Source organism: Callionymus lyra, chromosome 14, assembly GCF_982586985.1.
Source record: "Callionymus lyra chromosome 14, fCalLyr1.hap1.1, whole genome shotgun sequence".
NCBI lineage: Eukaryota > Metazoa > Chordata > Actinopteri > Syngnathiformes > Callionymidae > Callionymus > Callionymus lyra.
In genome coordinates this window covers 14,468,263-14,492,636 of record NC_141831.1, presented here as the reverse complement: position 1 = coordinate 14,492,636, position 24,374 = coordinate 14,468,263, and the positions used below count along the sequence as shown (strand labels likewise).

At 38.0% G+C, this 24,374-nt stretch overlaps 1 protein-coding gene across 1 annotated transcript in view; it reads left to right on the top strand.

Moving 5' to 3' along the window:
• gabrb4 (gamma-aminobutyric acid type A receptor subunit beta4) overlaps positions 1-22,733 on the top strand; it is a 57,657-nt gene extending 34,924 nt beyond the window's left edge. Inside the window, exons 4-10 of the mRNA XM_087806657.1 lie at positions 1,117-1,337; positions 13,258-13,340; positions 17,714-17,851; positions 18,833-18,985; positions 20,337-20,593; positions 21,090-21,179; positions 22,027-22,733. Coding sequence (XP_087662783.1) covers positions 1,117-1,337; positions 13,258-13,340; positions 17,714-17,851; positions 18,833-18,985; positions 20,337-20,593; positions 21,090-21,179; positions 22,027-22,380 — 1,296 coding nt within the window. The 3' untranslated portion in view covers positions 22,381-22,733. The remainder of the gene's footprint in view (positions 1-1,116; positions 1,338-13,257; positions 13,341-17,713; positions 17,852-18,832; positions 18,986-20,336; positions 20,594-21,089; positions 21,180-22,026) is intronic.
• The last annotated feature ends 1,641 nt before the right edge of the window (positions 22,734-24,374 follow it).

Below are 24,374 nucleotides of genomic sequence, written 5' to 3'. Positions count from 1 at the left end.
CAAAATATCACACCCTCTTGTACGTCTGCCAGAGAAGTCAGGGATAAAATTAAACTCATTCATTCAAGTAAAACCGACTTTGACTAGATCTGAGTCCACAAGTGTGAGAACCCCTTAGATTATGCCAGTATTTTTTGCCACTTGATGTTGAGAGTATTTTCATTAAATATGCGCAATGAAAGAGGATACGTTTGTCTTCATACCATTTGTCAATGGAAGTTGTCAACATTTGGTACTACATGTAGTCCATTCTGTGTCTCTTGTGCACTTAAAAGACACTGTATCATTAATCACCAATCCCTAACATATACCTTATAGCGGTACGAAATATTTTCCAGAACCAGTTCGTGAGATATTTGTTACTACTTTGCACAGAAAGTTAAAAAAAAAAAGTTTTTTTTAGATTTAGAAAATTTTCTCTGAAAAAACATTATCGTGTGAATATTCAATAACGATAGTGAGTAAAATCAAAAACTCTATTAACAAAACTTCTGTTTAAGAGTATAAATAATGCTTAAACACAAACATGTTCACACATTGGATCTTTACATTGAAGTCTTTAAAAGCTAGGAGACACATAGATACAGAACACCATCATCGGCATACAATCAAATATACATGGATGCAAATAAAAAAACATATTGTTTTAACCATTCTACATTATGCAAGATGTATTTTAATGCACTTAATTGTCGTTATTTTGCAGGTCACTATTGTATTTTAACTTTTTTCCGTATATAAAATCCTAAAATTTAACTGGTCTACTTTCCAAAAAAGGTAGGTGTACCCTAACTTATAGGACGTCTGATTTTCATATTGACTTTTGATTCTTTGACCCCTGATTTATATCAATTTCAAGCTAATAAAATGATAGTTTTCTGTATTGTTGACATCCATAATCCCTGTCCTTTATCTTAACTTAAACAATACCATATGTAGAGGTCACGATATCCTCATGAACATAAATCTACTTTTTAGCCAACTATTTGGCAGGCCACATAAAACGACTTGGCCCTGGGTCCATGAGTCTTGTAACAATTTTTTTCGTCTAGTTCTAATGTATTACTCTCAGGACTGACTCTTAATCATGTCACTTTTTTTTTTAATCTATCCTAGGACTACACCATCACAATGTATTTCCAGCAAAGTTGGCGAGATAAGCGTTTGGCCTATGGTGAGCTGAACCTCAACCTGACCCTGGACAACCGCGTCGCCGACCAGCTCTGGCTCCCAGACACCTACTTCCTTAACGACAAGAAGTCCTTTCTTCACGGCGTGACAGTGAAAAACCGCATGATCCGCCTTCACCCTGACGGAACCGTACTCTACGGACTGAGGTAAGGTTTTCTAGCAGATATACTGTAATAAATGTGCTCATTAGCTTTTCATGAAACAGTCTCATAAAACAAAACCATAAACAACAGACACATTAATCTGTTTATTTAAAAAATGCTTTGGTTGAAAAAAGATCTGTGATGAGTTCAGCAAATGCAAGGATATTTTCAACGCACCTATTTTTAGGAAAGACTTATTTATAAAGTAAATAATCTACAGATGGTGACAAACAACATTTGGAATAAAGGTATAACTCGTTTTTTTTTAAAGATAAAGGCAGTGACCCAGAAAAAGAACTATAAAAAGGGTAAAAATACATGACACCAAAATGTCCCAGATCAATGTGACAAACTCGACAACTCAGTCAACAGTAAATGGGCACGGAGGGACCCGAGTCAGTCCATAGGGAGCCGTGAGAAGTATGAAAATGTCCCGAGGTTCGTTCAAACTCCAAGTGATGTGCTGCTTTTCTTAACCTCACTCGTTAAAATAGTTTTTTTTTTATTTGGGCTACAAAACACACTTTCTTGTTTCCTGCAGTGACAAGGTTCAGATCTTAGTAGTGACAAAATGAATTACTTATGCAGGGATCAGTATTCGGTCTTTAAGTTTCAGACGAGGATGACGGCAAAAAGTTATTCTCGCATCACAAGTATTCACAATAGAGAAAATGCAAATCGACGGCTGTTGAAGATCAAACCGCTCAGTCGCGAAAGATTGTTTTCGACTTGCTTTGACACATGGGTGTGGTTCTCTTCGGTCAGAACTTGGAATTATTTCTTTCTTTTAAAAGCACGGATCAGTACGCCATGGCTACGTAAAAACATGTTCTCACTTCCTGGGATCGCTCTTGTAAGACACCGACTTAAGCTTGTAAACCATGTGACTAAATAATTCACGTGGATGGAATGAGAGTCTGTCTGTATGGCCCGGGACAGTGACTGGATCCAGGACGAGACCGGTCTCTGAACCATTGACCGGGATCTGCGTTCGAAGCCTAATGAACCCACAGACATAAATAAATGAAAATCGACATCAGCGGCTAATGAGGCAACAACTTCCTGGTGAAGACAAGTCGCTTTTTTTTCCCCTCGACTGTCAAACTTAAGTTAAAATAACATTTATTTTCTTCACTAAATCATTACATGTTGCAAAATGAGCACATGCAATTATTGTTAAATATAAATGTACCCAGTTAAACCTTTCAAACAGTAACACAACTAGCTTGAAACAGCTAACAGAGGCGAATGGCAATGAGGTATATATTGAACTCAATGATTATCTGTTTTTAAGTAATATATATTTAACTTTTTGAGTGAAAGGTAACATTTTTGTTACACAAAAGGAGGTTGCCTGCATATAGCCTAAAAAGTGGAGAGCCAAGAAAAAAAAGGAAATTAAAATAAAAATATACATCAATTACAGAAACACTTTTTAACATGTAATGTTAAACGACAGTCCCAGTCTGTGTGTACTACATGACTTTAACTTTATTGGGTGGTCAGCAGATCAACGTATTGCTTATGATTTAAAAAAAAGTCTAGTCAGTACATTCTCAATCAGCAGATAGTACACAATAGAAATTGGAATTGCTAAATTGTGCACTTCTTAGCAAGAGGGCAAAGAAAAACACCCTACGAAATGGTCTAGAACAGGGTTCACCAGGAAATGCCCATTGCCTGTTCAAACATATATTATCTTAGTCTAGTGTTTTCTTTGTTGTTGCCCCATTGGTTGGTATTGACGTATCAAAAAATGTGATCAGTGTATTAGAGAATGTAGTTTATCATCCTTAAAAAAAAAATATTAAGTTGTTTCTGAAGTGTGTACCAAACTGATAGTAGACTGAAGGGTCACACGTTTCCCTTGGATTGGCTCTCAGAAGGTCTAGAAGGCTTTTTCTCAAGTTGTCCCTATCTAGTGCTGTTGGAAGTGCCTAAAAATGTGGCTGGATCCCTAAACTTGAATCAGGTTGTAAAGGGCTTGTATCTTATTGTTGGCCGTTAGCCATACCATTTCGGTCCGGGCACTTCCTACGTGATGATATCACATACCTCAAATGCAAACATCTTTTAAAAAGCTTTTTTTATAAGTGGACGAAACTTTAACTAAGCTATTAAATGACACTTTATACCAACATATTAAATGTTTACATTAGCAAAAAGACCCAACGGAATGTGTCGGGGCTAAAAGCGACGACGATGCTGACTGGCTGAACCGTGTCCCATTCCACATTTTAAACTTACGAGCAATCAATACATTTTAACAGTTTTTGATTTACAATAAGAACATATATTTATTTGGTAATGACTGTTCGTCATTTGAGTGTTTATATTGTATTGTAAGGTTAAAATCGTGTTAATTTAGTCAAACACGGTTCAGCAAATCATCGTCATCAACACATTCCACTGAGGTGAAAGTCAAGGTGCAAAAATGTTTGATTTCTGATCAATCATAAACAAAGTTTCTTAAAAGACGTTTGAGGTGTGTGACATCATCACGTAGGAAATGCTTGGACCGAAATGACAGGGTGGACCAAAATGGTACTTTACAATTCTGCCATCTTGTAAATAGTATATTTAAGCAGTCTGTAGTTTCCGCCCTCTTTGTACTTCACACAAAATCAACTGTTTTACTATTTTCCCACAAGCTGTGATGTTTCACACATGGACGACGCTAATAACAGCTTCATCTGAAGGCCAGCTGGCCTTCAAGCAGGACGGACACACCACACTTTCATCAGAGCTTCCACTGGCTGTGCCTTGTATGAAAATGAGATACTCTCACAAAGGTCTTGGCCATTAGACTTATTTCCCCTAACATCTCATCGACAAACATACTGCCAAGGGCTTTTCTGTCACCGTCACCTTCTGCCGCCATGATAAACAGCAGATGGCTCGGAGACCTTGGATCTGCCCCGCAGACCATTCTCTCCGCAGTTCACAATAATTAGAGGCAACTCACAAATCCACATGCAATAGTCATTTCTGGGTATCGGCAACGTTGTTATTCATTTTGAATCCGTGGTTTAAATCTTCATGCGGTGCCCTACGGTTGTTCGTGCAGGACTAAAGCTCCACCTATAGCCGAATGGATTCAGTGAAATTGAACATGCAGCTTCTTTTAGTTTGTTGTCGAGTGCATTTTTCCTATATGGTACGCCGGCTTCTCTGGAGTGCAGCAGAATACAAACTGTGGACAATCACATTACACACACTAGTGCACCTTCACCTATTCACACTCCGGGATTTGTGCTGAAACCGATGTTTGTCTCTTTTTATACTTTTACTGTGTTGTGACTTCTTGCAGCCGACTGCGATTTTTTGTTCCAAGAAGTGCAGTTGTGTTTTGCTGATGACTGCGAATGCTTCCTTGAAGTTGAACTCCTGTTCAGTGGCTCAACAAATTACAGTTGTTACGACGCTGCTGTTACAAGTCATGATGGCGGACGTTTCGAGCCACAAATGCATGTACGAGCATTGACCACTCTTTACTTTTACGCCTCGTAATGACTGATTTTTTTTTAACTTGATGGTCACAAGTATATCGTTTTTGTTTGATTGTCGCATTGATTCCTTAAATGCCATGTTAGTAGACTTTGGCACTTGACCAGTAGAATCACGGCTCAAACTGTCTTTTAAGGTTTGTAATAAAGGAAAGAATAGCTGAGTTCCAATTTAGGAATGAGCCAAGAAAACGAGCCAGTCTCTTAAAGGAACATTTCCGTGGCTTTTCTCAAGTATATCTATCTAGCCAACACAAATGGTAGAAGAAAAAGATAAACTGTTATTGCCAAGGGTGTTATTGCCAATGTGACATAGTTTTGTGAAACCTTATCCGCCCATTTCTAGTTGTGAGAAAGAAAGTAGCCCCAACAGAAAGCACCATTAGCAATAAACATTTATCAGATGCTGAAGCCACCTACCCCTACTCAAGCCTTTCCCGGGTCACCGTGCTTCTCACCCTATCTCTAAGATCGCCTGTACCTGAAATCCTGTTCCTCCGGTTACTAACTACCGTTCGCGACCATAGGTGAGAGTGGAGCCATAGATCAACGGGTATACTGATATCTTTGCCTTTGTCTTAGCGGTCTTTTAACAACTGATAGGGACAGCATCCACATAACTGCTTGCCCAGCCCCAATCGACCTCCAAGATACTCGTCCCCCTTGAGGCAGGATCCCTTACCTTAAGAAGTCCATCTACCTACCTTACCCTTAGCTTAAAAAGTCCACCTACACCAGGAACTCATCCCTTCACTTAAGAAGTCGACATATCTACCTTACTCTTACCTTAAGAAGTCCACCTACCTACCTTACTCTTACCTGAAGTAGTCCACCTACCTACCATACCTTAAGAAGTCCACCTACCTACCATACCTTAAGAAGTCCACCTTCCTACCTTACCCTTACCTTAAGAAGTCCACCTATCTACCCTACTTTAAGAAGTCCACCTACCTACCTTACCCTTACCTTAAGTAGTCCACCTACCTACCATACCTTAAGAAGTCCACCTACCTACCTTACCCTTACCTAAAGAAGTCCACCTATCTACCCTACTTTAAGAAGTCCACCTACCTACCTTACCCTTACCTGAAGTAGTCCACCTACCTACCATACCTTAAGAAGTCCACCTACCAACCTTACCCTTACCTTAAGAAGTCCACCTATCTATTTCCGACTGAGAACCTTGGACTTGGTCGTGGACCACTGAAGGTCATGGTCTGTCGAAGCAAACCAGGACCATGTCTTGCAAAAGCAATAACCAAAACCCCAAGATACTCGTCCCCCTTAATGCATGATCTTATCCCTTACCTTAAGAAGTCTATATACCTACCTTACCTTAAGAAGTCCACTTACCCCAGGATCTCATCCCTCACCTTAAGATGTCCACCTACCCTTACCCTAAGTCTAATGTCCCAATCCTAAGACCACCAAATCGGAAAAACTGAACTCCCTGGCAGCACCTAGAAATTCTGTCCATAGAATTATACATTTTAATTTTAAAAAAAGTTTTGTGAAGAGCACCCTTGCAAGTGTAAACCTACTCTTGGCCCGATCTTTAGATGTATATTGGGGTTCGCGTAGTTATGTCTTTGATGGCTTTGACGATACTCTGACCATGTTTTCGTCGTGATCATCTACAAACACGACTCCTGCCTTACAGAACTGGCTGTCGTGGTGGACGACAGTCTGGAGAATGAAAACAGTTCGCCTCCCAACAAACACCCTCGACAAACGTGTTGCATGAGTTGAGTCAATCTTACACCAGATGGTATTGTCTCACTCGCCTTCACTGTTGAGTTGTCGCTTGTGTTCACTCAAGCATGGTGTCGCATTTTAATTGCAAAATGATTCTCTTTAGTAAGCAAGTTATCACACAGTAGAGGATGTGGCAGCAGACTGTGTAGGTGTCAGAAATATTGCTCACATATTCAACTGAAGCCTCCGTGTCTGGAGTGCTGAGACTGTGAGATCCACCTCCACATTTTCTAGCAACATATTTTTGCACTCTCATAGTAGAAATAAAATAGAAGGACTAGCCTCTCTGTCTGCCCTTTAGTTTGACCTCTTAAAAGGATTTAGTAATAATTTCTGGCCGTTTCTGATGCAACCGACCAGACGGAGAAAGACAAATATTATATATTCTAACAGCTTGGATAGTATTTTTCGGCCGCTGTTTAAGTGAAACCCTGCTGACCATCTATGTTGAAGTTCCTGACCAACATCTTGTCCCTGAAATACACTGTTAGATGTCCCAACCTGTTTTCTCAATGAAGACTCTCCTTCTTATGAATTGACTTTTTCTGTCCTCAAAGTGATGGACTGATGAAGCTTCATGAAGCAGTGTCATGTTGTGTAGAGGTCAGTAGGTGGCCCCATCATTTTAAAGATAATGTGACGTTTCATTAGGACTGTTGTTCGAAACAAAGGAAAAATAGTGCAGACACCGCCATCTAGTGGGCTCTGAAAATAATGACACTGCTTCACGAAACTTCATCAGACCATCAAGACCACCTTGAAAAGTAAATATCTTGGTCGCATTTACCAGCAGATTTCCTACAATAGACACCCAGGTTTTATTTTTTAACGTTTAATTAGATTTTAATCTCTTTAAGTATCGTAGTCAGGATTAATTGATGAAGCTTCATAAAACATTATTTTAGAAGCCCTCTTGATGACACTCTCTCCTGTGTAATCTTGCCTTAAACTGCAATTCTATTGAAATAAAGTGTTATTTTTAAACTGATGGCGCCACCTACTGAGCTCTAAGAATATGATAATGCTTCATGAAGCTTCATCAGTCTATGAGTGAATAATAGACTAATTCAATATTGTTGTATTTATAGTCCTTATTCGGAGGATTTCCCTAGTAAGGACATAAAAGGATACATTTCACTTGAGGATATTCCCAAAATCATCATGATGCTTTGTGTGATGAATACGTATATTTCCATCCAACCATAAATATTTCCATCCATTCAAACACTAAATTGTGGCCATGGATTTCTGATAACATTCTTCCCAGAAATGGTGATTTTTTTTTCTCTTCCACTTTAAGGATTCTTTAGTAAGTAGTTTTAAATTGCATTTTCAAATGAAAGTAGGTAATTTGGCCCAATCTGATAGATATGAGTGACTTTCTTTTTTACTTGTTTGACTCATTCGCTTTGGCTTGATATTTGTTTGGTTCTATTTTCTTCTTCGTCATCTAGATGGATTATGAGGTTTCATCAAACATAATTTATTTGAAGAGGTTAGTAAATGGTTCTTTTTACTTATAAAAAGGTAATGGTTCTGTTGTACGAGTGGTTTTAGGTCAGAGATGATAGAGCAGAAGGTGTTTTGATGTTGATTCATGAAACCTCAACGGCTGTTTCATGAAACCTCGGACATCAATCCTAGTAACCTATGGTGTTCATGATCAATATTGAGATCAATTATTTCTTTATACAAGATTTTACGACGGAAAACCTACTAAAATACTGCTTTTTAGGGGGGATTTACTAACACAGTGTATTTAATTTAAGCCAAAATTAAGTCGAAAGAATGTTTTTTTTTAAAGAAAGCAATGAATTATTCTATCTTTCATCTAAATGTAATTGGGCATGATGGTATCTGCTCCGAGAGTGTATCAGTGTCAGCCCGGCTGCACTCGGCAGCAGAGGATGTACGGCACAATAAGACGAGCATGAACAAACCCGGTTTGAGCAGCATCATGCTTGTGCAGCAGAATCTCGCTGGGTGTCATTGTGAATAATGAATACATACCTGTCACGCATTTTGTTTATGCATGTTTTTCATTACCCTTCTGACGCCTTCCGCTGTCATGAGCTGCACATGTTTGCATCTTAATCTGCCCCTATCAGCTTTAGCAGAACATATTTTTGTTTTTCAATTATTTGCTGACAGCACTCTGTTCACGCCACCATGACCAATTTACAAACTCCATGTCAAAGCAGTATATTTCTGATGAAACCAGCGTATTATTCTTGAGCTGCTAATTCTGCAAACTGTACTGCTCTGTAGATTATGACCACTACATCATTTTTAGATGTCAGCTGTGTGGATATCCACATGTTCACTGGTGTTCCTTGAGCACATATATATATGTTTTTAAAAAGTGCATCACTGTGGTTTTGTGATGCACAAGTAAATATTTCAGATTATCACATGTTTTAATAGAGGCAACTATAGCAGATTTGTGGACATGAATTGCTTCACATGCTGCTTTCTTTTTAATAAAAACGAAAATATGCATTTTGCTATATAATTTCTTGTCAGACACGGGGGCCACATGCGTCCCTTAGACTGTATTTATGTGGCCCTCATTATACCAGAGTAGAACTGATTCTTGTAGAACATGTAGAAAATTGTATCCATTCATCCTCTATCTATAAATCTATCCATCCATCCATCCATCCATCCATCCATCCATCCATCCATCCATCCATCCATCCATCCATCCATCCATCCATCCATCCATCCATCCATCCATCCATCCATCCATCCATCCATCCATCCATCCATCCATCCATCCATCCATCCATCCATCCATCCATCCATCCATCCATCCATCCATTCATCTATAAATCTATAAATCTATCTATCCATCCATCCATCCATAATTTCATCCATCCATCCATCCTTGTAGAACATGTAGAATATTGTAAAGCCAGTGACGACGAACAATTTAATTTTGTCTTTATAATTATTTTTGTGATGGTTCGATGAACCTTCATAAGGCAGTGTCATAATCAATCATCATTTTGATGGCGCCACCTACTGACTACTAAACAATATGACACTGTTTCAGTCCATCACTACGAATTATTGTAGACTTGCTTAAATTCTTTGTTCAGAACTTTTTTTTCCCTTATGTTTTCTCTTTGTCCTTTTGGTGAATATTTCTTTACCCCCAATTTTTTTTTATTAAATATAGAGATCATATTTGATCTTTTTTTTTTATTTAGACGAAAATTTATAGTAATTTATTGGGCATAGTTTTGTTTATTTAATCTTTTTTTTTTAAATACATTAATATTTATTTTATTTGTTTTTTCAAATGTTTTATTAAAACGTTTTTTCCATAATATTTTGTCTCTTTGCTACTCTTTTTTGGCTTGACGGCCCCTCACGTCTAGACATATATATAATGTGGCCCCTGAAAAAATATCTGTTGTTAATTGTCCATCCTAAGTATATGTGGTTTGTTGTTAAAGTAGTAAACATGACCGTCAGGTTCTCCGCTCACAGTGACGCTGGAATAATGTTGAGTCAAACCTGTATTTGTTTCTTTTCCAAGTGATGCATTAAGAATGTGAAACTATCTCAAGCTTTAATATCAATTGCCGGCGATTACCTACTGATGCAGAGACGCACATATGCCATCCGTTCAAATAGATAGATAAAAACTTTATTGATCCCTCCTTACAGACAAACCCGCTGTAGCTAAAGAGGCTTTTTAGAAGTTCAGTCGGCCGTGCTTCGTGAGACGACTTCTGGCATGTGGCAGAGAAAGACTCGGATGGTTCCGGAAGAAATAGAAAACATCAAACTAACATTACCGCGGTCCGTTAATCTTGTGTCATTGAAACATGGAACAACGTCCCATAAATTATTTGACATGAAACTCGGGGAAAGAATATCACTCGTATTACTGAGGAAACTTCTCAGAGTAAATATAGCTGCAGATTGTTGATGTATTTTCCTATATTAGCCTATATTCTTAAATATTTTTTTTTTTTTATAAACACAATTTCTTTAGAAAGAAAGCGTAATCTATTGAGTCAATTAACATCTATAATTAACAACCATTTTATTTAATTTTTTTAACCTGCTAATCGAAAACCTATTTAAATAAACGTCATTTATTTTTTCATATGCTCATATTGAGAAGCAGAGGGAGTGCATGAATACTCCTCCCCAGATGCAACTCTAATAGACTCAGGGACATTCCTTGTGCTATTAGATTATTGATCTTTGTTCTTTTTATTGCACTTTGTCCTTGTTCTTATTTTTATGAGACTATTGTCTATGTAGCTGTGAGCTGTAAATATAATTTCCCGAAGGAGATCTCCAGTGGGATTTATAAAGTCCATCCATCCATCCATCCATCCATCCATCCATCCATCCATCCATCCATCCATCCATCCATCCATCCATCCATCCATCCATCCATCCATCCATCCATCCATCCATCCATCCATCCATCCATCCATCCATCCATCCATCCATCCATCCATCCATCCATCCATCCATCCATCCATTCAGCCATCCTTTTATCCATCCATACATTCAGCCATCCTTTTATCCATCCATACATTCAGCCATCCATCCATCCATCCATCCATCCTTTTATCCATCCATGCATTCATTCATCCATCCATCCTTTCATCCAAAACATTTAATTTACACAAACTCTACACATGGTCTGGTGCAGGTGAATATTTTGTTCGTAGCTACGAAAAGATCGGAGCTTCTAAAATATTCATAGATAACCAAAAGTAAATCACTGCTCTAATAAAACCCATTCAATGTTGTTTTTTTTTAAATATGTTTGAAAATTCCGCTCTTGCATAATATCAGTTTAGATTCCTGAGCTACTAGGACAACTCTCTTCTAGCCCTTCGATGTATAACGTTTATTTTTATCACCTGTGTTTGTGAGTGAGGAACGAGTGGGAAACATTTTCACGACAATACATCACGTACAGGGTCACCCCCGTGAGCACACCACGCTCCTCTCATTTTTTAGCACCTGGACAGGCCTAGAAAAAAAAAAAAGATACCACAAATCTTCCTCTGAAAGACGTTTTCATAGGTTAAAAAGAGTCAAGGTCAAGTCACGATCGAGCTCCAACGAGAGCGCACTCGTCTTTTTTTTCCCAACCACGTCCTGAGCATTGGAAACTGGGTTCGACCGACCACTGTCCAAACAAACGTCTGACAAACTAGGTGTCCAATATAAACAACAAACTCTGCACTGTTAGTAAGAAAACAAATGCATTAACGGTTTAAGATGGGACAGAAAGTCAATTTTAGCAGCGATGCGATTCAGGAAATTAGCTTTCTGTAAGATTGTAGTCAGTGGGGCCGAGATGGCAACTGGTTCGGAACAAATATTTGTAGCAGAAATCACATTGTACTTTTGGCGTCAGTTCGACTCCGCCGCCACAATATTACCCAGAGGCTACTTACTATTCAATCAGATAAGAAAGACACATGACAGCGTTATGGTTGTGTGATTTGTTAGTTGTCACATGACACATAGGTGAGCTATTTCTGGTGATCAGCTGAATTCAATACATTTATGTAAGGGGGAAATTAAATCAAACAACCAAAATCTATGAAGATAAAATGAGTGCATAAGTCCCTCATACTAATGCGCATACACATACATATTTGTACCCGTAAACTACGAGGTACGCAGTGGTAATTGAAGACTTATAGACGTGTTCAGTGACTTTTACTCAGATTTAAGATGTTGCGTTTCGGTACTCTTTGAAAAAAAATTGTACCTTATTGTTTACGGGTACGAATTTGTCAGTGTATGCAAATTAATACTACAGGTACAGATCTGAAGTTACGGGTATGTGGGAATTATGCACCTGTTTTACCTTCATAGATTTTGGTTGTTTCAATAAATTTTCCCTTTACATATATGTATTGAATTCACCAGAAATAGCTCACCTTTGTGTCATGTAACAACTAACGAATAACACTACCATAACGCTGTCATGTTTCTTTTTTGATTGAAAGTCAAACATTAAAAATGACCTCCTCTAAGACAGGTATGTTTCTTTCTGGATGGATTTCAAAGATATTTCCAAGGTATTATTTATAATAGATAACTTTTTTGCCAACATTTAAACTTACCATCTGGATCCAGGAATGGTTCAGGTGTCTGTCATGGACTGAACCACCAAACAAGCTGTTGTTCAAACACATTCTAGAAAAAGATATCCACTTGCTTTCCTGTTGAGCCTGTTACTATCTAGCTTATTTCAAATGCTAAAAAAGGTGATGAATCATACAGAGTAAAAACATGGACATCACAGTGTAAAGTAGCTGTGCATATTTACACCGAATTTACATTATATCTTGATCTTTAAAGTATGTACTTTTTTGAGTATTGTTTTGATTGTTTGAGCGCTTTGTGACCCTGGTCTCGAAAAGCGCTATATAAATAAATATTACTTACTTACTTACTTACACACATAATTAAGTCAATATTAGTACACTATCATCCTTGACGATATTTTCAATCTTAATATTAGAAATAAATGGTGTTGAAAAACTGCTAATATTTAAATGAGAAATGCTTACTATCACGATTATTTCTTCTAAACATTGTTCAACAATTTTGTAACTTGTACCTAAACTAGCATCAACCGAACACATTTTCCATCTTGTCCGTTACAGAATAACCACGACGGCTGCCTGCATGATGGACCTGAGGAGATACCCCCTCGATGAGCAAAACTGCACCCTGGAAATCGAAAGTTGTGAGTAAATGTATCACACTTAATTTGTTAATGAACATTCACCAACCCCGTCATTCCGTCAGGACGATCCCGCTCGCCCCCGAAAGTTAATTCTACATTTCTTTTCGCTCCTCGATGCAGCTGAATTGTTTTTAAATACTTTCTGCTGGTGAATTAAACACAGCAACTAATGTGGAAGTGACAAGAAAGTACTAATTACTTATCGATTGAGGGGAATTTGGGAGGTGATTCAAAGTTGATTTATGGGCATGTTACGCACCAGAGACGTTTAGTGATATTCTTTCAGCACTTGAGGGGCCAGAATAGTAGCAACATATTTTACTCTGGAACTGAGGAGTAACAAAGGAACAAAGTCCAAAAATTCAGAACATGTTGATAACGGTACAAGAAATGAATGATGACATTTTTGCCATCTTCTTTTTTAATTATTATTACCGTGTGGATACACAAATCATTGAAGACTACTGAAGTGAGTTCTAGAACTGCTGTCCTATTGAGATAAACCATAGAATTTCAAATGCCAAAAAAAGGAACTAAATGCAGGGCAATGATTTAACGTTTTAAAAAAAAAAGTGCTGTGGAATACTTGCCTGATACCAGCTTTATGGGTTCTCTGCCCACACGACCATGGCCTCCCTGTGACTCAGGAGACACTCACTCACCGGAAGACCTGGACTGGTACTTGGCCATGCCGCTCCCCGGCTCCTGGGGTGGTACTTGACCGTTTTATTGCGGGCCATGCATGGACTTCACCGCTGCTGGTGTGGTGACTTTCTATCCCTCTGGCCTGTCTTCCTATGGTTCCCTGTTGTGGGCTGTGTGGGCGGCCTGGTAGCCAGGGGGTCTTCTGGGGCATGGGCTTTCCCTGATGCACTGTCCCCTGACTGGTTCCTCCACCATCTCCTCACTGGTCCTTGCCTCTGTGCGCTGCCAATTTACTGTTAATGTGATGTTGGATATTGCTTTTTCATTCTTGGAGGCTCAATTTATCTGGGTAATCTGTGTTTGTTCGTCCAATTTATTTACTTTAATCAGTTTTACTCTCATTAAAGTCCCTGTTTAATTTTTGGCATCAATAATATCTGTTCATTATCTTACCTAAAACACTGGCATCTTTGTATTTCACTATATTAACATGAACATTAATCCACTTTAATTAGGAGCCAACAATCCGGCGGGCCACACAAAATGAGTTGACAGTCACGATTTGGCCATCAGGAAGAACACTAAATTTTGTATTCTTAATTTAATCCAGTCTATGTTTTTCTGGTTGTTAACTTGATTGTCTTCTTTGGGAAACTCATTAACATAGCTTGGAGAATAGAGATGCAACCGAAAAAGCTCTTTCTTCTGAAAGTCTAAGAGAAGGTTCTGTATTAAACTCTCCTTGTACAAGTAAAACTGCAGGGACTTTCGGATATCTTTTGTTTTATTTTCAGCACAGAGTGACTTTCCTAACCATGCACTGAAAAAAAAATGTATCCATAAAAAAATGAAAAAAAAAATGTGACAGAGATGCTACGCTAACCAAAAGTACAACAGATTTTACAAAAAATTAATGTCCTGCTATTGGTAGATACAACACCACTAAAAGGACAATATTTTTACTTTAACCAGTTCAAATATAAACAATATAAATAAATTGAAAGGTAACAACAATATGAAGTCTTTCGATTTCTAAGAAACTAAATATAATAACAAAAAAAAAAACAAAGTGTATAAATCACAATCCTGGAAAATATTGTCACCTAAAATATATACATTTTCTTTACTTATTGACATCTCCATAAAAACCATATATTTTCTGTGTCATTGACCCTTAGAGATCACTAAGTAGAGTAATAAGAATATTATCCAGATAAAATAAAGCCATATGTGATAATATTTGTTGTTTGGACCGGGCTCGTGATGATAGCAGAGGTGCAGTGTTTACCGTCACTTGGATTGATTTAACCGCCAGTTGTTTCAATTTCCTGGACGATGCCACATTTCCCAGCCCTGCATGCAACGACCCCTCCCGAGAGAGACTTAATGGTAATGAATTCTGTGGCCAAGTGAGTTTACAGCCGTCCAGGTCTGGGCGGTATGAACACTTCGCACAATGAGAAACTGCGGCGATACACTCAAACCTATTGACCTGGATTAACGACGGCGGTCACTTCCTGTCGTCTCGTGTTCGATAAATAAGGCGACGTTTCCACCGCAAGGAACACTTTATTGTCATGAGAAAACATTCATTTGATTGTTGTTCGCCACGTCGAGTGGAGCACGCCATTAAAATATGTGTTTCAACAAACACACTCCAGATACAAACGTGGCGAGACAATGTTTTGATTCTCTCACGCCAGCTGGCAGCAAACTATAGCGTGTGGATCCGTGTGGGTGGAGGTCAAACTGAATGATCTCGCTTGAAGGATTTCTTTCTTATTATTTCTTGCGTCTACAAGAAGGTTTCATTCAGAAATTTGCAATTACAACTTCAATGCGATATTGTGAAACCAAAAAACAATATTGATTTTGTTTACAGCAGCTGTTACTGTAGTTTTCAACGATGAAAATCAGTTTTTTGGGGGTTTTTTTGCACCTGAAAAACATGTTCAAGATGGTCAGTAAAATTTCCTCAAGGCCCATAATGTATACCAAGATTTTTGTAAGGGACCATCAAGCAAAACTAAACCAGCAAAAAGTTGTTTTTTTTGTAATAAAACCAAGTTAATACTATTATTAAGTTATTCTGTATTTAAGCTCTCTTTAAATGACTTTTTCTCCAAATATTTTCTTTTTTATCAAAACATTTTTTAAGGAGGAAATGAAGATTTACAAAATTTTTTGTCATATTAAGAGACTAGTAATGAGCTTTAAAATATATATTTTTAATACATTTACGTTAATTCATGATCCTTGATCTCATGAGGGTCACATGAATACAATCAAAGGGCCACCCTTTAAGCATGTCTGGGCCACCTGGGTCCCCCAGAGAATATTCCCTTTATTTTATGTCTAGGCTTTTTTAAGTGCGGGACAATCAAAGGACTCCATGTTTGTACAATATCAGATAGTTTTGGAGTACAAATCATTGAATATTATCATTTATATAGCTCTGATTTTAAAGTCAAGACTAGACGGACTTGAAAACAAAACGAAGTTTGGCCTAAATGTGTACTGAAACCAAACAAAATTCCACAAAAAAGAGACAACAAAATATTAATTAAATTAAAAACTTGCAAAAAAAGCAGCCCTGATTTGATAAAAGGGCAAGGTTGAGAAAAAAAATGAATTAATTCATCAAAAATGTTCTATATCATGTTTATTTCAGCATGTTTTCACCAATTTATTTCACAAACTTAAGACACAATTAAGAGACTTAATGAGATAATAAAATGTGATTTGCGAGTGTGTGTGTCAGCATGGGTTACACTCGACTAAATGTATGATATACATCATATTTTTATGGATCACACAAATCCCCGAAAGAGGTTAGGAATTATTTTCCTGCAGATGACAGATCAGTCTCAAGGGTATATGGCCTCAACAATTACTGGACCTTAATGAGGTGTGTTGATGTCCAATATACAGACAGACGCGTCTTATTGTTGTTCTTCGTATATACGACCAAGAATTATTCCAGAAATAAATATGACTTAACTGTGCGGAATTAAACTGTAGACCAGGGGTCGGCAATTGAATTACCTCTGGGGCCACATTATATACTGCGATCCTCAGCTAAATGAAAGAAGGAGCTTAAAAAATTACCCTTTGTATTAAGTTAAAACTTGTTAAATGATTGTCTAAATTAGTTATTTTCTTTTTTTGGTAATCATAAAAATCATTAACAAAACTTTAGATTTTTCTATCACTTTGCCATGAGGGACAATACATACTTTGAAGAAGGTCAAACGAACTTGGTATGAAGTTTAAACTTCTTTAAAAAATAGTCTTGGGTAAGAAGACAAAAAATGCATTGAAAAAGGTCAAGACACAACACAATGTAAAAGTAGAATGAAAAAATGTTAAAAAAGAATAGTTATTTTCTATATTAAATTGTTAAATTAATCAACAAAATTTCTATCAATTTGTCATGAGGGAAAATAAAAACTTCCAAGAAGGTCAAACGAATGGAAGCGGAGTAAAAAAACCAACCTTGAAACAAAGAATGTACAAGTTTTATTTTGAGTTGAATTACTAAAACAATAAAATAAATAAATATTATTGTTAGCGGTCTTTGATTAATTGCATAGTTTGGCTCTGGCGTTTCAGGGGCCACAGTCAAAGGGCTGCATGTGGCCCCGAGGCCACTACCCAGGAGTGCTATAGAAAAAAATGTTGGTGTATCTTGATCATATAATTTACTTTTTTGTTTCTTGGACACACAGATGGATACACCACGGACGATATTGTCTTCTTCTGGCAAGGCGGCAAAAACGCCGTGACTGGCGTGGACAAGTTGGAGTTACCTCAGTTCTCCATCGTGGACATCCGCCAGGTCTCCAGGGAGGTCCGGTTCATCACAGGTAATGCTAAAGTACTTTCCCACCGTCATAGATCATAAAAAACCATCAGTTACACCATCAGGTCGAGGCCGCCGACCCCCTCGATCCCACCCCCCCCCCCAGCACGAGTCCGATTTGAACGTAATTTTTCTCTTTTCAATCAAAGGTGTGAGTATTTACAGCCGGCATTATTATGCGATATACTACGCTGATCGAAATAGTTGGTCTGGGACTTGAATAATGTATGCCGAGGTATTGATTCATTAAAAGATTTACAGGAACCCGGAGATGATGAGGTCATTCATCACCGAGTGGTCCTCGTAGCAGCTAGCCTATTAGCTTCCAGCCTTCAATCGGGAACCTTATTTCCTCCCTTTTCGGTGACGATAAAACTAACATACGTATCAGGAAATCCAAATCTGTGTCCACTTGTTTGTATCTGGATTTTATATTTTTAGTTGTTTAAATTAAAGTGAAAATACCAATTACCGACCAAGGACTGACCGGCTGACATTTTCTAAGAAAAATCCACAATAGAATAATTTGCTGTGTCGACTCCCGAACACTTTCTTTTTTTTTTTTTGTCCTCCCACGGAGTAAAGAAACGCTTTTGCAATCACACACCTTTTAAAATGCCCTTTTGGTAATGTTTAGAGGACCGAGAAAGTGAGAATGAGAAGCCGAGCGGATCGCTGTGACAATTCTCAGAGGGATGCTGGAGCTGCCTGCTGAGATAGGGGGTTGCAGAAAAATCTGCCGTGTTTGCGACTTTCTGCCATGTTTAATTGGAATCGAACTTGTCCCTGGAAAGGAATCCATCGCTTTGGGGAAATTAAGTGCTCCATCCGAACAAATGGAGAAATGACTACCCTGCGTATTGTCAAAGTGCAGACTTCAGAAGTCGCTAAGTTGTGTCAACATCTTCTGCACTGAATTGTTTTGCTTGTTTGTTTTTTTTTCCACCCCCCCAAAAAAAACTTCCTCCTTTTTCTCTTCTCGTAGGTTCATACCCGAGGCTTTCGCTGAGTTTCAGGATTAAGAGGAACATTGGGTATTTCATCCTGCAGACGTATATGCCCTCTATCCTGATCACCATCCTGTCCTGGGTCTCCTTCTGGATCAATTATGATGCCTCTGCAGCTCGGGTGGCTCTGGGTAAGACGCAGTCGGTCTCTATGTAATGCAGTCGAAATAACAGCAACTTGAAGAGATCATTCACCAGGGTTTCACTCATTTTCTACTCAGACCGTAAACGTATGTTCATTTTAACGTAGCGACTGGAGCTCCGTCTTCATCTTTGTCCAAAATAACGAACTTAAAAAGATTCAAATACCTTTATACTGCTTGTCTGTAACATCCATCTTGTATTGAAGCCTTGACATGAGAAACTGTACAGAAAAATGTTAAACATATCAATTTTTTTCAGCTTCTGCTCCAAACAAGCATAAAATATACAGAATTATTTAAGTTTATTCAAAATAATTTCTCATGTCGAGGCTTCAATATAAGATGCATACAAGTACAGAGGTATTTAGATGTTTTTAAGTGTCTTTTTGGACGAAGATGAAGACGAAGACAACCGAAAATCGGTCGCTTCATTAGTATGAACTTACATTTTGACTATGACTCTAGAAAAGTTATGAATCAATCTGAAAGAAATCCCCAAAAATACATAAAAGGAAATTCTTGAAGAAGCTTAATCTGTTCAACTGTTATGTATATAATTCAATTTTATTTTATTTTAGGATCCAAAAAATATATATATATATTTAATATATTTTTCCACTAAAAATCAATTATATCAAACACATTATGCCATAAAATGTAATATAAATTCAGTTTTAAAATGTGATGGAAAAGCAGACAAATAAAACAAATAAAAATAACAGAGAGAAAGAAAATATCTAAAGAAATAAAATACATCGTTAACAAGTTCATGTAGAGCTGTACTAGTAATAGAATTGTAAGAAAGCCATCGTAAACATTTAAAAACAGTCCATTTTATAGTATTATTTTAACCTCATGCGGGCCGCATAGATAAGGTTGGAGGGCCACATGTGCCTAGGTCTGCTCTAAGTCATCGGTGGGCAAATAAATTTCCTCAGGGGCCACATTTTATTCATATAAAATCTGGTATAAAAGTTTTTTTTCCCAAAATATTTTTATATTCTCCTAAAATAAAAACCCTATAGTCGTATTTTTCTAAGTAAATAAGTAAGTAAGTAATAGTTATTTGTAAAGTGCCTTTCTAGACCAGACTCACAAAGCGCTTTAACAATCAGAAACAATACACAGTTAAAATATATACTTTAAAAGGCCAAGACACATAAGACAAACAAAGGAGTCCCAGAAGATCAGGAAAATGTGAGTTCTTCTACTAGAGCAGGTCATAATTCTCGCTTCAGAGTTGTTTGATTTATAGCAAACAATTGACTAAGCTGTTCAGACTAGTATTGAAAAATATAAATATGCCTTTGTTTGTTTGTGTGTGTGTGTGTGTGTGCAGGTGTGACAACGGTGCTGACCATGACAACTATCAACACCCACCTTAGGGAGACTCTCCCAAAGATTCCATATGTGAAAGCCATCGATGTCTACCTCATGGGCTGTTTTGTGTTTGTGTTCCTGGCCCTGCTCGAATATGCCTTTGTAAATTACGTGTTCTTTGGCCGTGGCCCGGCGCAGCAAAAGAAAATCAATGAGCGGCTGAACAAAACGAACAACGAACGCACAAGATACGAAGAGAAGCGCCTGAGGGAACAGGTTTGCATCTACATCTCCCGCCTCTATTATGCTTCACTTCTAAGCCAGTTCAAATACAAACAAAAACACTGCACCAGTTCCGTAGCAAAGTCATTTCTAGGAAAACACAGACGGTGTTTTCTTAAGTAAAGTGTGCTTAATGCCGCCACGGCGAACCAATATGCATTCACCAGCCATCTTCCATTGCTTCTCCCTGAAACACTGACACAGCTCTTTTCATTGAGCTAGCAAATCATCTCAGCTCAGCAATGTAAACACTCTCATTTCTTATTCAGGTTGTTGTCCATGATAAAACTGTAAGCTTCATGCATTCTCACCCACTAGCTTGGAACACGTGTTTTTGGCCACAGAACAAATGAGTAAACGACGACGTGCTAACGCTAAGCTAGTTTCACACTCTTGACTTGTGTATTGGAAATGAAAATGTGCCTTTTTTTGCCAGTATTTGTGACGTCTTTTTTAATGTTTCTCATTTTTTTTTCTTTCACATTGCAAGGACTCCATTTCCGCGCCGTATCAAACCAACACCTTCAGGTCATATACACAGCGAAGAAATCTCTATCACGAGGAACAAAGAAAAGTCGGGGTACATGTGTTTAGCAATCATATATATTCCAGGGCAGCCAGTTGAATACAAATGTTGATATTCTGTCTCTATTAAGTGTTATTCTTTTTGGTGCACCGAAGGGCCAATAGAGTCACGTTTAACTATGAAATTTGTTTTTCTTAAAAGCCATCGTCATTTTCCAAATATAAGCTTTTCCACTAAATGGTCGATGAAGCTTTGTGAAACAGCGTCCTTATTTTTAAAGCCCACTAGATGGCACCCTTCTTTATTATGTTTCCTCAACTTTCAGATAAAAACTGTAAAAAAAATTATATCAATTATTTTAAAGAGTTTTCATTAGTTTACTGGTTTATTTTTTAAGTAAACTTGACTAAAACAAGTGTTTTAAGGTCAAAAGTTATAGGTTAGAAAATAAGATTTTCCTTTTTTTCCAAAATAAAACACCAGACAGTAATAATCAATAGAACAGATATTTTACAAATCATGTTAAATTATTTCTGTGCAGCCCTAGATCAGGGTTTGGGAACCATCGTTCTATTTAATGTATTACAGGACTATTAAGCTGAGGGCGCCACCTACTGAGCTCTGAGACATTGCACAGTGTTTCATGAAGCTTCATGAGACCGTCACTCATCTTGGCTCACCTAATCTGTCAATTTTGGATTAAAAAAAAGACAAAGAAAATTCTCAAATTTATTAATAAAGTTTAATAAAGATATATTCTGAATCTCTTGGTCCTTCATGACATATCGTCTCAATTGAAGGGTTCTTGTGTAGGAGTTTTCTCAAGGTTTTAGTTGAAGTTGAGGCTCAAATTCTTTGGATTCATCCCTGACTGCTTCTTTTCTCGTTTCCTCCTGCTCAGGTGGACGCATATGGAAACATCCTCCTCACCACGCTGGAGATGAACAACGAAGTGATGCCTTCTGACGTGGGGAGCAGCGTCAGTGACTCTCGGAATTCTGTCATGTCCTTCGACAGCTCCGGGGTCCAATTCAGGAAGCCCATGACGCCCCGGGATGGCTTCAGCCATCACTCCTTGGATCGTAGCGCCATGCGGAGCAGGGCTAATTGTCGGCTACGACGACGCTCCTCCAAGCTCAAGTTGAAAATCCCCAACCTGTCAGATGTAAGCACCATCGACAAGTGGTCCCGGGTCATTTTCCCCATCACTTTTGGATTTTTCAACCTAATCTACTGGTTGTACTATGTGAATTGATGTGCATCCTACTAGGAATCATGGGCCATATTTTGAGAGCACATTGAATTGGCTTTGATACAGTTACACAGAAAAAAAAAATATGTATACACATATACAAGTTGACCATATGTATATGCATATTTATATAAATATTATATTTATATATATACACACACATGCGAAATCTGAAGGACTTTTCTGCTGTACAAAGTATGAATAGGATGACTTGAATGTTTAAGAGAAGAATTTCAAGGCTTTCACTTTCTTTGCCTCCCGACACACAAAACGGATCCCAGCAGGGATTTTTGGAACTTAAAGGCTGCATGATATTTTTGCTATTAAAAAGCTCTGAAAACAAAAACAAAAAAAAAGCAACAAGGAAAAAAAAAAAGAAGAGAAAGCTCTCGGGAAGTCGTCTCAGAGTCTCATCAACTTTTGCATACGTCGGCGTTTGGAAGCGAGAGATCTTTTGAACCGCTAACACCAACCGCCGCTCGACGGTGGATCACGTGCATGGCACCCTCTGGTTCGACTATGTACAGCAACCTTGTATGGATTATGTGTTGTTTTTTTGTTTTTTTTGAATGGAAAGCGTTGTTCTTTACGACGCAGAAGCTCCGGCCTTCGTGTTTTTGCCTCGACGCAGGCAACATTGATGGGTTGTTTCGAGCGTGGTTTTCCAGACTTGTAAATCTTTTCTCATGTTATTTTGAGATAAAGTGTCCCCGGTGGAGGGGGGGCGAGAGGGGGGGTCGGGAATTCTTTTTACGATTGCGAACAAATGCCGATTTATGTAGATATGATTTATCTTGAAAAACTACTGTGATTTCAGAGCGTGTCCAGAAGGGCATTAAGAGACAGCGGAGAAGTACCCATTTCTAATTACTTGGAAGACAAAAAAAAACAACATATCCTGTACTTTATTTATCATTCAGTATTCTCATTGAAGTATATACGTTTCTTTCCTCCTTTCGATCGATTTCATGTGCTCTTTTTAACATTGACGTCATATACTGCTTTGTGTTTGCTGACTAGGAAAATGTGGGATGGGGGTAGCTTTGACGGGGGGCTGCTTTTGTGACATTATTTCCTTGGTGAAGACGTAAGTGAACATGTATATTCAAAAGTCATTAGCCCACAGTTTTTGACCAGTCGTCATCGGGGGGGGGGGGTTATAAAGTATTTGTTTTTTTATGAACATTTCTTCAGTGTCAAAGTTGTGAAGGCAAGTGTTTTGATGACGATCGTGTTGGAAAGTAACGTTTTTAAATAGTATTATTGATGACCAAAAGGCCTATAATTCATGTTCATGGTTGTCCTGTTCTCTTCCCCTTAATGGATCTCCAGTGCTCAGGTTTGTTTGCAAACATTCGACTCATGGCCTATGATTTAAAAGGTAGCAGAAATACCTGTAGTTTGTTTTATTCGTTTTAGATGGGACAGTAGCACTGTGGTAGCTGCACACAAAGCATCGCGAAGATAACTCGTAGAAACGAAACTCATGTTCACACTGTTGCCAAATAATAACCGCCTTGTGAGAATTTCACCATCAACGTGGATGGATCGAGGTAGCAAATGACGAAATAAACGGAAGGACTTCAGTCAGAGTTTTTTTTTTGAGATTAACAAAAATAAATTCTATTCGTCGACATGCAGTATAACCCCAAGTCATTACCAAAATAACAATATTAAAGACTTTTATTATGGTGTTTTTGAGATTTAACCAGCTGAGAGAAGGCAGTATAGCTTAATGAAAACACCAACGAACTTCATGATGTCTCCGTCCATGTATGTCTGGACCATTCCTGCTTCATTTCATCCTCGTTTTAAATATATATCGCCAAATATACACTTATCTTAGAGGACCTAACTTATCTTAAGGCTGAATATCAGCTTCTTTAAACCTCAGTTTATTGCAAAGTTCTATCAGTTTTACTTTGCACCAGAGCATTAGACACTACTTTTTATTTTTCTTCTTTAAAGACAGACAAAAGAGAGCGACACTCACAGTA